Below are 14,179 nucleotides of genomic sequence, written 5' to 3'. Positions count from 1 at the left end.
CGACGATTCCCGATGCATTCGTTGATCTGTGGCCCGCGCGAGGTCCTCCACCTCTCCGCGCGGCTCTCCCTTTCGATGCCCTCCTTGCCCCCTCGTGCGATTTTCATCGGGCGACGGCGCGGCTCCGTCGTGGATGAGCCTCACGAGGAACCCGGTGCTCCTCGAAACCCATCATGTCGCCCTACGATCGCCCCACGATCGAGAATTCAACGAACGATATCGGTGAACGAATTCTGTGGGCGTTAAAACTCGTTCGATTCCGCTTTCCACTCCATCCAAGGAGCACTCCAAGGCCGAAAGATTTATTTGACAAATGTCACATACGCACCTCTTTAAATTCTGTCCATCTTCTTTTATTATCTGTCGTTACATTTCTCACGTGTCACCATTGAACTCTTTAATCATTAACAAAATCGCTTTCTCGTCAATCGCTTCTCGTTTCACTCACTTCAATCGAGCACGGAACAATTAACTGATGGCTTTTCAAGAACGATTTTACTCAGTTATCGTCGGCTGCCGTGAGAACATTTGTTTCATTCTCTGTCTCCATTGACGAGTAATTATTTAATAAATTACAAAACTACGAGGAAATTGAAGGGGAAGAGATAATTGTTGAAGAAAATGGCTGGATCTAGGACCGATCGCTGCCGCCGGCTGACTTTCAATCGCGATTCAAAGGAACTGAGATGCGATCGCGCGTGGAAACACGCGTGGAGCCTGTCAACACGCGTGACAACTGGCCTTCTTTGTTCACCATCGCGTTCACCGTTTCTCTTGGCAGGAGAGTCTCCGAGTGCGCAGAAGCGATCGCCGCGGACTGCACAGGTCGCTCAGACCTGCGACTCGCGATGGCGGCGACCGCCTCTGCCTTCCTTCGTCCAGGCCAGACCAGAAGGACGTAAACAAAGCGCGGGAGACGATTGGCTGAGGAGCGCGACCTGTCTGGTTCAGATACCAGGTAACATTGTCCGTCTCGCCTCAGGTGTACACGGTTTCCGGTTTCGACGCTTCCAGGCGCAACCGAGCACCGCCGTTGCCGTTGCGCGAAACTGTAATAGGGATCACCATTCCGCAGGCTGCTTCCAACTTCTACCGGATAAGCTTGCTGGATGTAATACCGTTCACACGGAAAGTTATTAAAACTACTATTTCCCGCTACAACCGTATATAGCTACCGTATTTAGAATTATAGAATAAAATATTGCCGCATCTATATTTTAATACCTACGAGAATATGTATTAGCTTCTTCTAGTTTTATACAGACTATATGTGACTATATAGACTTGAGATTTATGTAGACAGCATATATCTGGTGCATGTGTGTGTATTTTTAAAAACTTGTCGGTAAAATAAGGTATCTTTCACTTGTGTGCTACGCCGTTGCAGTTCGGTGATAAGGGTTATTATAAACACAATGAGAGCGTGGAAAATTTATATTTTCGTTGAAATATTTTAAGTGGATTTACTGATCGAAATTGATTTTATTATGTATATTCAATAACTTTGGAATGCAAATTAATGCACACATGGCAAATTAATACACGCATTGTTAAATTATTATACAGCAATGATTTACATAATATATAAAGAAGTATTCAAACATTTTCAAAATATCAAAATTTTTTCGAATTGTTTACTTGGTTATGTAATATGCGCAGAAATACAATTATTTCTTATAGCTATTAAATAATTTGAGAATTAAAGGGTTAAAACATTGGTGCGCGATCTTATGAAAATTCAGGAATTTCAGGATTTAGTTCAAAATTACGAGATTTTCTGTAACGAACGTAAAACTCCTTTTGGAGTAGTGTCTGACTGACAAGAGATTTGTTTAAATTCGCTTTAGATAATGTGCACTTTACGTTAGAATTCAGAATAGAACACTTTTTATAACTTTATGTATCGTACATACATAACACGAAAAACATTTGAAGAATCAGAAATACACACACATATATGTAAAATACATATTTAAAAAATAAAATACACATATATCTAAATGCATAGTATATAAAATTATAAATGAAATTCTATCCTAAATTCTTAAATGTATAGATCGCCTAAAATGGACAGTAGAAAACAAAATTTTAGTGTTTATTGTTCATTTCATTTGTCAGTCCATGTGCACAGGAAAATATATACATATATAGCATATAATTATAAATGCAAGTTAATTTGGATATTTATTATCATATTCCTCGACAAGTATCGTTGAAATTGATTGAAATTGCTATAGGCGTATCTCGATATTATCCTGAACAATTTATCACGCTCAATTTCATATACAATATTATTGCGAAAGAGATCCAGGCGAATTCGTGAAAATAAAATAGTCAAATAAAATATAAAATAAAAAAAAATAACCTTTTTTCAAACTCGTGAAGAGAGAAATTATTTTCAATAGTTTATCAAGAGAATTTGATGCTGAATACAATTCCGGTTCCAAAAATGTTCTATTTGAATTTTGATCAAATTGAGATTAAAATTAGTATAACAAGATAATATTTTAACACATTACCGCGCTGTATTTGTGGCACGTGATACGTAATGGAAAAGTTTTATTTCATTTAAAACTAAAAAAACGTATATTCTTTTTTAAGATTTTATCTCTCCCTAAAAATAATTTATTGTAAAGAATAAAATTAATATAAGATTTTCATAATTAAATATTATATTTGTTTACACTTTATGGAAAATTATAATTAAATTATCGAAAATTAAAAACAATTTATATTTTTTAGTTATTTATTCAATATAAGGATTATTCAGGTTATTGAATTCAAATTTTATACAAAAGTAATGTATTTAAAATAGCGAAGAGACAGTATGGTGAATGTAAAAACTAAATTTTTTTCTAAAAGTTTGTTAGTAGTTTTTCAGAATATGAATCCAATGCTAAAATTGAATACAATAGCAGATCTAATATTCGATAGATTGGTCGTAATCTCTGATGGCTTAATTTACAATCTTCCTGCGGTGTAATAAACCCAATATTTGATCACGATCTGATTAACCTTCATAACAAACTCCCTTTGAAAGTTTAAAAGTCCTAATAACATACTTACAATTAGTTTCGAGTGGAATATATATATATATATATATATTCCTTGATTCTTGATATTATTCTAATTTCATGCTTAATCACGTTATAATTCTGAGAAACTTGAGATTATATATAAAGTCGTGAATATAAAAATAAATATAATTATAATCTGATAACATAATTAACAATTACAGACATAAAGAAAGGTTATTACAAAAAAGTTATTTTAATGTTATTTATCGTATTACCCTATTACGGAACATAAATTTATACGCAGATACTTGCTAACGAAAGACTGCAGATGTTTTATCGGATTTAACATTTTCTATTTTACTCATCTCATAGTTTAACGTTCTCTTCAAAATGGCAATTTATCGAGGTAATTATGAATGTGGTAAACATAACAGATACTATCCGTACGAGGATTTAGAATCCCGATAACGAGGTCGTTCTTGCAATTTAACTTCAAGCCACAACGGTCTCCGGCAACTGGAAACTTTCTATCACGGGGCTTATCCCTCGAGCGGAACGGTGTCGTGAAACACTTTTATCATAAATAGTATAGTTATACGCGAACTCTTGTCTCGTTAAACCAGACAGTATTGTTCCTCCGAAAAAAAAGAGAAAGATTGAATATTTGACACCGACATAAAGAAGAACATGCTATTTTATTACCGCGCGTTTTCACTTCATTTTATAAAGGTATATAATAAATTTTAATATTGACGGGACATTCAAAAACATGATGCCGCGATGGGCCACATATCACTGGCAATAAAAAAAAAAGCGAAAAGATAAATCAAAATCCGGAAGTTTGCAAGTAGAGATCGTTAAACGGGTCAAGCTTTCCTTCCTTCCGCAGCAGACGTAGCTGTATTTAATCCATATTGCATAGTCGCTTTTATAGACAAGTATTAAAAAAGTGATGCTTACGATGTCATAAAATATCTTTTGTCCCTTTGACGATATGTCGTAAAGTCTATATTACGCTTTTGCAACCGTTCCTTGTATTTTATAGAACATTTTCAGGCCATTCACACGCACACGCGTGTTTCTCAACAAAATATTGTTGGCTATAATATTGCATGTATGTGTAGAAAATGCAAGTAACTGATATTTGCTGTGATAAATGTGTATTAATTGATACAATGTATTAATTGATACATGTGAAACACTGCAATCAGCCGGCAGATAATTGAAATTTACAACTTTCGTCGTTACTACGGACGGTTATTGGGAAGCTGTAACTTTGATCATATATTAAATTACAAGCGATGACGATTTGCTTGAACTCGATTAACCGCGGAAGTTGTGAACTCCGCACGGATATTGATTAATCAATCACTTAAATCTGCTGTAGCGCGAGTTCCGCGTGTAAAGCGATGCAAAACTCTCTAATAGAAAATCTTATAAAAATAAGATTCTTCGTTAATTAACGCGCAAAGAGAAATTTTATTTTATCTGTACTTTTAATTACAATTTCTTCTCTCCGTAAAATTTTACGTTTTTAAGACGTTATTATCCGTTTGCAACGGCTCAGTAAAGCGAATATTAATGCGCTAAATTCATCGTGGGAAGTAAATATATCGAGCGTTTCTGTATATTACGTGCCTGATGAGTAAACTGTCGTACTAATTTCGCAGACATTGCAGCTCCTGACATAAAATCGTGCCACGTCTCGGTTAATGATTTACATAAAATTACATCCTCCATTCTCCTTTGACTGAGCACTCGTTCAATTAATCAATTAACCTTTGCGTTAATTATCGTTGAAATTTCGTTTTTTTTTTATTTTATATAATTAGAAACCTTTTACAATTTTTAAGGCGAGAAGAAAAAGAACGTTTATATCTCAAATGCATAAATCTACCGCCGATCTTTCCCTCGATCGCGGTCTTTATCGCGCAAAATATTTTATCGATACATTTTCTTAATAATGTAATGAACTTACCTACAACCGCCCTGTGTCCTTTCACCCTTCTGCCGATGTTGGGTGAAACTATGCTCAGTCTATCGTTTCTCGCTCCCAACAGCGGGCTTGGACTTCTTCTCGGTGGTGGATGCTCGACAAATAGGCCGTAACTACTGCCGGCACTCACGCCGCTGTTTACACCGGCAGTTCCTATCCCTGTCAATCCCCATTCCGCCATGCTGTCTATTGAACTGCTCCTTGGCAGACAGGACGTGCTGTAGTCTCGTCTGTCAATTGATATTATCCGATTAATAGCACGAAATAATATCGAAGTTGTAACAAAAAGAAATATACGTTATTTAATAGGCTTTCTCCTTCACAAAATATTTGTGCCTTCTACATCTGCGATAAATAGATTTCTAAAGACCTCTCTTCCACGCGTTTTCTATCGGTCTGCGATTTTGGGGGTATTCAGTTGATTTATCACGTTTTACGTGAAAAATTCGTAATCCGTAATGAAAAAAAGCGAGCTCTACACTCCGAGCCCTGTTCGATAACAGCAAGGAGGAGAAATTCCGTTCATGTGAATGACGCGTTGATGTGACGAGGATCGTAAATCAAGCGATCGATGCATTTTCATGGGCGCGGTTCGCACGAACTGCTGATGCATGTGCCACAGGGTGCTTTTCCCCGTTTTAAGCGTTCGACCTACCGCCGCCGAGGTGACGGTAATTTAATATCGACGAGAGAGGGCACATATACGCGTTTATAGTACAATGAAGACACTAGATGAGTTATATTTTAAGTGCGTCTACACCTACGCTCCACAACACCTTTCCATCCGAAAACCAAATCACTCCATCTTGATTATAGTGTAACCGTTTACGCTACTAAGAAATTAGTTCAATCTTCGGCCGAATCAAAAACCAAATTTGATGATAAATATAACATGAAGTGCGCATGACGAATAATTTAATATATTTATAACACTCACGTAGTATTTTGAACGTTTCACGTACGCATTCAAAATTACATTATTTGCACGTGCTTTGTATATGTGTTCTCTTTATTTATTGTGTACTAACATTATTCTCTGAAAACTAACATTTTTTAACGCGATAAAATAAAGGTACGGTACAAAAGCTTATTTTAAACATTATTATGAGACGCATGTTAAAATTTTAATTTAATATCCAAGAATTAAATGCACAAGGAATCGACTTGTTAAAAACAGCAAATAAATATAAAAATTAAAAAACGCAGAGGTTTCATATCATATTTATTATTAGCACAATTAAGATCTTATCTAGTTTAAGGACGAGAAACTTTTATCGCAAAAGAAAGCCTGCGATACGAGTCAATCCTACTATAAGAGAGTAATCACTCTCACGATTGAGATAAAACTTGATTTACGCTTAATCAAGGAGATCGAAGTTACGTAAGTGGCATCAAAGAGATAAGATACCGAGAGATAAGAACGATAAAAGGGGCTTTCCAGCCTAATTGTGTTCTACTTCAGAACGCGATACTTCTTTCAGCGTTGAAGCTAGCGTGGAATTAAACGAAATTTATTTCGTGACGACCCGAGACCTTGGTCTCTCCCTCGCAAGTCGAAATACCGTCGCTCCTTGGAATAACTCCGTGACATTCGTATTTTAATCCGGAGGCAATTTTCGTAACTCGAGGTGCTTACGCATAATAATAACGTCAAGTACGTTCTATCGAAAAGTCGCCTCCAGGTACGAGAGGCTGAGATCGCGCCGAGAAGGATATCTCCATCAGAACAATCAGCACTTCTGTCGGGGGAATAGAATTTGTGTTTTCGAAACAGGAATGTATTCAGGAAAATTGCTTTCCACTTTACGCGAGGTAACCTATACACAGTGAAGCACCGCGCAGCAAATCTATCAAAGCGCTATTCATCGACACGATCAATAAAAGCATACTCACAATAGTATCACTAACTAGAAAACCGTTCTACTGCTCGCCGGTCATCGATTTTAGTGAGAAACTTGATGCTCGCGCCCTGTTTGCCAGAGAACAATCATAATATTTTATGAAACGCGTATAACATCGCGCATAACTATACGCGATCTGTCTCTCTTCTATTTTCAATATCTTTCCCTTAAGAGAGAGAGAGAGAGAGAGAGAGAGAGAGAAATGTTATCATATCCGTTATGACACACACAATCATACTTTTCCTTTCTAGAATCATTTATCGTGCGGATGACTTATCGTAGACATTTCCGGAAGAATTCACTAAGCACGAGCGATTTATGCACATCATCATTACTTATCGAGGAGGTCCTTAACAATTTAATATTTCTATAGTCACGCGAAATAAATGCTCGATCATATCGCGAGTCACGCGAATAAGAATGACGTCTCTGGGGACGGGCAGATGTAGACAGCGTGATGAAGTGAACGTAGTCAAGAGGATCACTAAAGAGTCAGTTACAGCATATTTCGCAAATGTCCGGATAAAAAAAAACCTGGAAAATGAAACAAGTTTACTTCGTTCGTACTTCAATAAAAAAAAATCGTGCGATTCTTTGGCACTTCACGGGCCGACACGGAATTTAATTCCGGCCCGGCGTGGACGCTTTGCAAAGCAAATGCTGAGTGCGATTATTAAACAGTTCCGCCGAGCGGAACGTTTGTCTATTGGCTTTCCATCTAATTTCGTATTCCGTCGGCTCTAACTGATATCTCTTTGTGACGATCGCTGGTTGGAACCCTCCGACCATCTTGCTCGTTCGTTTGTTACACCAGAATACCGAAGTTTCTTATGACTCTTGAAAGATATGACTTTCATTCGCTTGTCTCGTTGTAATATGAAATTATAATTTCGTTTAGCTTTTTCGTTCTTTACAAGTCGAGTCAAGTCAGGTCAGGTCAGTTCAGATCTCGACGTCACCGCGGTCTCCGATTGCGAGGGAGAACAACTACGAGACAACTCGATTTTCGCACGGCGAAGACGCGTGGCGCTTTGAGATGCGCGGCATACAGTCGGTTCGTTGACGTACCTCTCCCAGGAGAGCCGTCGTGGAATTTCATCGCTCGGCGTGAAGCTCGGCCGCTGGTTCAAGAGCCTCGCGAGCCTGTTGAGAGGCTGCGAGCCGCCGATGCTGCTGGTGCTCAGCCTGCCGCTTCTTGCTGAGTGTTCCTTGGAGGATTCCCTGCTCGCTGGACCGGAGTCGGAAACGCGGCGCTCTGTCACAGAGGAAATCCGACATGAAGAATTGCGCACGAGGCGCGCAGCCAAGTTATCCTCGGCTGCCCGGGAGTCAATACCGGGCGTAAAATTCATCCGGCTAACTCCCTCGGCACCCTCGCGACTATATTTCCGCGCACGAGGCGAACAAGCTCCGCGACATTTGTCCAAGTGTTGTTGCAACACAATCAAGTTTCTTTGACATTTTAGGAACGAAATGCACTTTTCATTGAAAGATAATTACAAAATATGATTATACATTTTGAATGATATTCCAATAATTTTTATCAATGATAAAACAGGGTGTATAATAATTTTACTGTTAAAACGCGTTATAATGAAATGCGTTGCTCGAGTTTTTATTAAATTGGATATATACATATGTACAAACACTGAAAAAGAAAGTACTAGTTACTTTATACTGACTATGAGAAAATAATATATTTACAATATGCGACTTGCACTGTTAAATTCGTACTGTTTTATACTCAATTTCAGTTATTTTTAACCTACTCAGTACGTCGCGTCGTTAGCTTGACTAAAAAAAATGTTAATTTAACTAAATCAATAAAGATAAAATAATGCTGTTTTATATTAAAATAATAAATTTCGATACAGATGGTAGTTAAAATAACAAAATGTTATTTAACTCGAGATTGTGATTTATATTTTATCCTTTAATATAATATTTAACAGGGTGTAATAATTTTATTGTTAAAACGTAAAATACGTACGTTACTCGAGTTTTCATTAAATTAGTTACAAATATTGTGTTAAAAAGAAATTACCTTCCTTTATACCGATTATGAGAGAATAATATATTTACAAAAATGCAACTGGGTCGCTCCGATGCATTGCGTTTTACCTGGCTTCTGTATAGTAACTAAAAACTTATTCAACTCTCTTTCGCTCAGTTTTTAATGATAACTATATAATAGTATAATTCTGGTCATTAACATGCTCTGCATTATATACATCATATACATTAAGAAGAAATTACATCGGATATGAAATATTAATATACATTTATTGTATATCTAATCTGCTTCAGACTAATCTTTTCTTAATAGAAAAACTGGCAATCTCCTATCAGGTCTACTTAAATTCACATGCACAATAAAACGAATGAGAGAAAGAGAGAGAGAGAGAGAGAGAGAGAGAGAGCGCTTAAAAAAGTGACATACAGCAGCGAAAGTATATATAGCGTAAGAACATCAGTTTTTGAAGCGTAAACGCGACCGTTGAAACTCCAATATAATCTCGAGAGTCCATTCTACGACTTATCCCATAAATTCTTAGTACCTTACCTATCGTGTCGTCCGTAAAGGATATTCTTGGCGTAAGAAGCTTGGTACAATGCGAAGCCGTGCTTCCACGCTTCGCGCAGGTCGTATTGTCCGTGGAAGGTGGAACGACCGATATCCCCGTTGTTACCGCTGAATGCGAGCGAAAGATGACCATGATTAAATGTGAGAGGAGCTGCCTTAGCGCGTATTCTTAGCGAGTCAAAACGTAACATCTCTACTATATACTGAGCATTTTCTCAAATTTACGACTAAATACCGAGAGAAACTTAGATGCGGCTTCGAAATGCTTATATATATACACAGCGAAATAGATAATGCATTAACGACGTGCAAAGGACTAAATTGTACTCATACGGATGTAATGAGGCGATCATTAATTTATTTACCGCTACGTTTTTTGTAACAGACATTAAAATTTACCATCTGTCGTATCGCGAAGAGAAAAAGCGGATGGGAATAGAGGATAATGCGATGGAACGACGGTAAAGGAGCAATATCGTATTCGCGCATCAAAAGCGGATTGCCAGCGAAGAGAGAGGATGGAAGAGGAGGGTTTTAAGATTACTGCGTACTCGAAACGCAATGGGGAGGCTTGCAGGCAACGGTCGTTGCAAAGGATATATAAAAGAGAAACATTATCGTAACAGATGGATCTATAGACAACAATGACGGCAGTACTTGTAACGAAAAGTGTAAGGCATTCGCGGAAGAGGATGGTTTTAGCTCTTAATAGTCACCGTTGTTGTAGCGAGCATCGATTTGAGCTTGGAGTATGTTGAGGCCAGGTACGACGATGGCCGGCAGAGTTCGGGAACGCAAGAGCGGCGCCGGGCGTCCTCCGGAGCCCCGTGCCGATCTGTTCTCGGGTTTGCATTCTGGCACGGGCGCGCTGTAACACAAATTAATTTATTGTGAATAAAACGATCATTGGTAATTCGTCCGCGATTGCAGTTTATGCGTTTCAAATTATTCATACATGTCGCGTTTATCGATGTTAAAGTAACGCGATAGCATAAATTAAATTGTAGTTGGATAAACTAACTGCATGCGGTCTCGCTGGGAGTCGCACGTGTAGATGTAATTTCGTAATCCGCTAGATTGACGCGATATAATCTCGGTGCATGCAAATTAGATTAATAATAATCTCTTGCATCACAATTAAGCGGGCTAACACTGCCGGATTAGTGGAACTAGTTCTTGTCATTAATTATCAAGTGTTAAAATGTCAATCTAATATCTAATTAATCTAATCACCGTAATCATAATTGCGCCATTTTAGGCAATATAATTAACCTGCAATATAGGGGATTCCAAACGCACGTTTTTAATTTTTGACGAGTGTCAAATATATGCTGGTGTAAGTGTATCTTTATGTAATTAAAAGAGATCCTTTCTCTTTGTGATACACTTTATTTCTTGCAAAGAATGGCAGTTTTAAACAAGATGCCATGTGTGTGCGATGTTTATTATAATTTTTCTCAGAAATTTTTGCTTCCTATACGACTTTATATCCTCAAGGGATATGTTATATGTATATACTGGTGTAAATAATTCTTTATAAGTATATAATAACTTTTTATATAAAGTCAGAATCATACGAAGCACGATTTCTTGAATGATCAGCATGTTTCTTATGCCTGCTCTGATGCATGCTAGACACGTAGATGCATTGAGAGAGACAACGAAAATTTTCGAATCCGAATCTGAATTCTGACGTTTGACGTGTACTACGAAATTAGTACAATTTTTCTGAAAAACGCTGTCGTTCGTTTGCTCGATCGTCTAGCATGCATCAGAGCATGCTAATCATTCAAGAAATCGTGCTTTGTGTGATTCTGGCTTAATAAAAATGTTATATAATAATAATAATAATAATAATAATAAAATTGTTTTTCCTTTGAGACATACTTTGCTTCTTGAAAAATGGCAGTAAATCATATTCTTTATAAGCAAATACAATAATTCCTTATACAATAGGAAGGAATTGTTTTCTCTTTGAAATACATTTTATTTCTTACAAAAAATGGCAGTTTTTTTATAACAAGATCCATGCTTAAATTACGGTTTTTTCAGAGAAATTCACTTTCTATACGACTTTAAATCCTCGAGCAAGAGACTTTGTATAAAGCCGAAGACCGATATTCAGCGGACCGCTCTGTAGAAATATTTTCCCAGAATTTTCCAATCTGGAATATCTTAGGATTGTCGTTTTAAAATAACTACGATTTCGCGATAGCAAGTAATCAAATATTAATAGAATTCGCGTGAAAGTAATCCGACACGAATATTTCAGAAAATAAGGGTACATTGTGCTTATAGGCATGTGTGCAAACGTGCATTAAAATTAAGAGAATGGCTCGCGGTGCCGCGGACCGGAAATTGGTTTCTCGTACGACATTCTATCTATCGTAGACATTCTTCTCGGTGAAACGGGCAAAGACAAATATATATCTTAACGAACTCTTTCGGAGTTTGCCCGGCTGAAAGTACGTACGTACGAGTTCTGTATCTGCAGCGACACACGTCTCGCGGAGAGTCATTGATTGCGGTAACTCGCTTTGTTCGAAGTGCACTTCCCGCCGAACATTCTCGCGTTCCTTGTTTCGTTTCTTTTGATCGCCCTCCTTTTAGAAAACCCTCGCAAAAATTTCTCTCTGCGATATTTCCAAGATATACGTGACAAACGCGAAGTTCAGGTGTAACCGCGGATCTCATACTTTACGTGATCCTTCTCGCGAACCCGATATTAATGGTGAAACATCATTGATAGGAATCGACACAGAGAGTTTGGAATTTTCTCAAAATTCTTGCGATTTAACGCTATCACGGTTTCGCGCCCAGATAAAGTTCGTCTTACTATAAAATAGAGGTATCTCGGGGGTTACGGGCTGCACATAAAAGTTCAAGAATTAAGACCTCTCCCGTGATAGCGATACATCCATCGTACAGTTTTAAAACCAGACTTGACTGAGTTTGCGACTTTTTAGCAAGCTAACAATAGCGTGAAGCGAGCGGAGATTTTCTGGGCATTTAACATTGATACTTTTAGTTCTAAAACATAATCGATATGCGATTTATTCGATGGCGAAACGCTAAGTTTTTTTACAATAATGTTCTATTTCTTGGGAAAGATAAATAAAAAATCTCATACAACTAGCAATAAAAAACCTGAGGAGATAAGTTGGATCGACGGTGTTCCATGGAAGAATAAGAAAAAAAGTGGTATTATTTGTCATTTTCTGAAGTTTCTTGCCTCTTCATTCAGCGTCGGGATTGAAGCCGGCAGTATGCCGGTGAGAATCGCCAGGAAGTCGTTTTAAAGCAGCACGGAATTAAATTAGACCGTTTAATGACGAAGTAACGAGCGAAAATGAGACTTCAGCAGAGAAATTTCAAAGAGATCGGTGTTCCCTTCGACGGAAGGAAAAAAAATGCTTACCCTCGGGATAGAATAAAAACGGCGGGATGAGACAAAGAAAATCTAATTGCTGCGCGTCATCGGCAAATCGACGAGGATAAGGCGACGTCCTTGAGGAACCACCGGGAACGCCCAGGTCTCCTTAACTTACGGGTCCTTGCGGCCGCGCACACGCGCGCAAACAAATGGGCTCACGACGCTACGCGAATGACAACGCAAACAAGAATAATTGCCTACTCTTAAATCCGGCTGCGCGAAAGGGAGACGAGATGAATTTTTTGCGAGGGAAGAAAGAGTGGTTGCGTTGCTCTAAAAAGATTCATCACCTGTAATATATTTACTTTCGTCGTTTGTGCGCGTCAATGTTCAAACGCGACGAAGGAGATTGCTTTTATCTGTCGCGCATCCTCGTCGAACATAAGCTTTGAGACATCAACCCCGTCTCAACGGGATCGCGATGGGTTGGGACGATTATTCGCCTTGCAGTCGATCGCGTTTTTCTCACTTTTCCGACACGGCGTGGTGCAAAACTCGGACGGTTGTCCACGTCGGGAAATATATCCGATCACGCGCAGCGAGAGGGAATACAAGTCAACAACGAGTTTTACCGCCACCGTTCTCCACGGTGGCTTTTCAATCGACATGTCGACGCGAGAACGGAGAACGATCGCGGGCTTGCCGCTAGCGAGCGATCGAAATATACGAGAGAGAAAGAAAGTTTTTTTTTCTAGCTTTAAAGAAAAAGGAGTACAGCAACTGAAATGCGCGCGTGCGTATTTATATGGGTATACTTTTTTTTGTGTTTTAGGAGTATTTTACAAATGGAAAAGGTAGAAATGACTTCGATGATAATTTTAAAGAAAACTGTTTAAAAAGATATTGCAGAAACGAAGATTCAGCAAAATAAAAAAACAGGATTTTTCTTTTATAGCAAATAAATCCTAAAACAGCACTGTCCGTTTTTTTATCATGAAATCGAAACTGTGAGCCAACGTTTTTAGTTTTTTATAACTTTGATTAAAATGAGCAATTCGTTTTTTTTTAATCACTAACCGATAATACAGTTAATAAAAAAATGTTACTTTCATTAATAAAAAAATGAAAAATTTTTAAAAGCATTTTTTAAAAATTGATATTTGAAAAAAATGAAATAAAGAATGTTTATTAAACAATGTTTTAAAAACTAGAAAACTGAATTAAAAAATAATTGATTGCTTTAAGAAATATTTATAGTATAAGTATTTGTAAAATAAAAAATGTTAAGATGTTAAAAAGCTCTTTTTC

General features: G+C 37.6%; 1 protein-coding gene across 4 annotated transcripts in view; it reads right to left on the bottom strand.

Moving 5' to 3' along the window:
• Wake (ankyrin repeat and fibronectin type III domain containing protein wide awake) overlaps positions 1-14,179 on the bottom strand; it is an 84,926-nt gene that overhangs the window by 34,005 nt on the left and 36,742 nt on the right. For 3 of the 4 annotated variants that reach the window (XM_077403907.1, XM_077403906.1, XM_077403909.1), the window contains exons 3-6: positions 10,215-10,366; positions 9,478-9,606; positions 7,983-8,169; positions 4,996-5,243 (exon numbers count right to left, since the gene is read on the bottom strand). In XM_077403907.1, the coding sequence (XP_077260033.1) occupies positions 4,996-5,243; positions 7,983-8,169; positions 9,478-9,606; positions 10,215-10,366 (716 nt within the window). The remainder of the gene's footprint in view (positions 1-4,995; positions 5,244-7,982; positions 8,170-9,477; positions 9,607-10,214; positions 10,367-14,179) is intronic. The other variant, XM_077403908.1, reaches the window with a different exon arrangement.

This window comes from Temnothorax americanus, unplaced genomic scaffold, assembly GCF_048541705.1.
Source record: "Temnothorax americanus isolate GAGA-0224 unplaced genomic scaffold, ASM4854170v1 Scaffold18, whole genome shotgun sequence".
Lineage (NCBI taxonomy): Eukaryota > Metazoa > Arthropoda > Insecta > Hymenoptera > Formicidae > Temnothorax > Temnothorax americanus.
The sequence above is the reverse complement of the archived record's forward strand: the minus strand, read 5'-3'. Positions and strand labels throughout refer to the sequence as shown.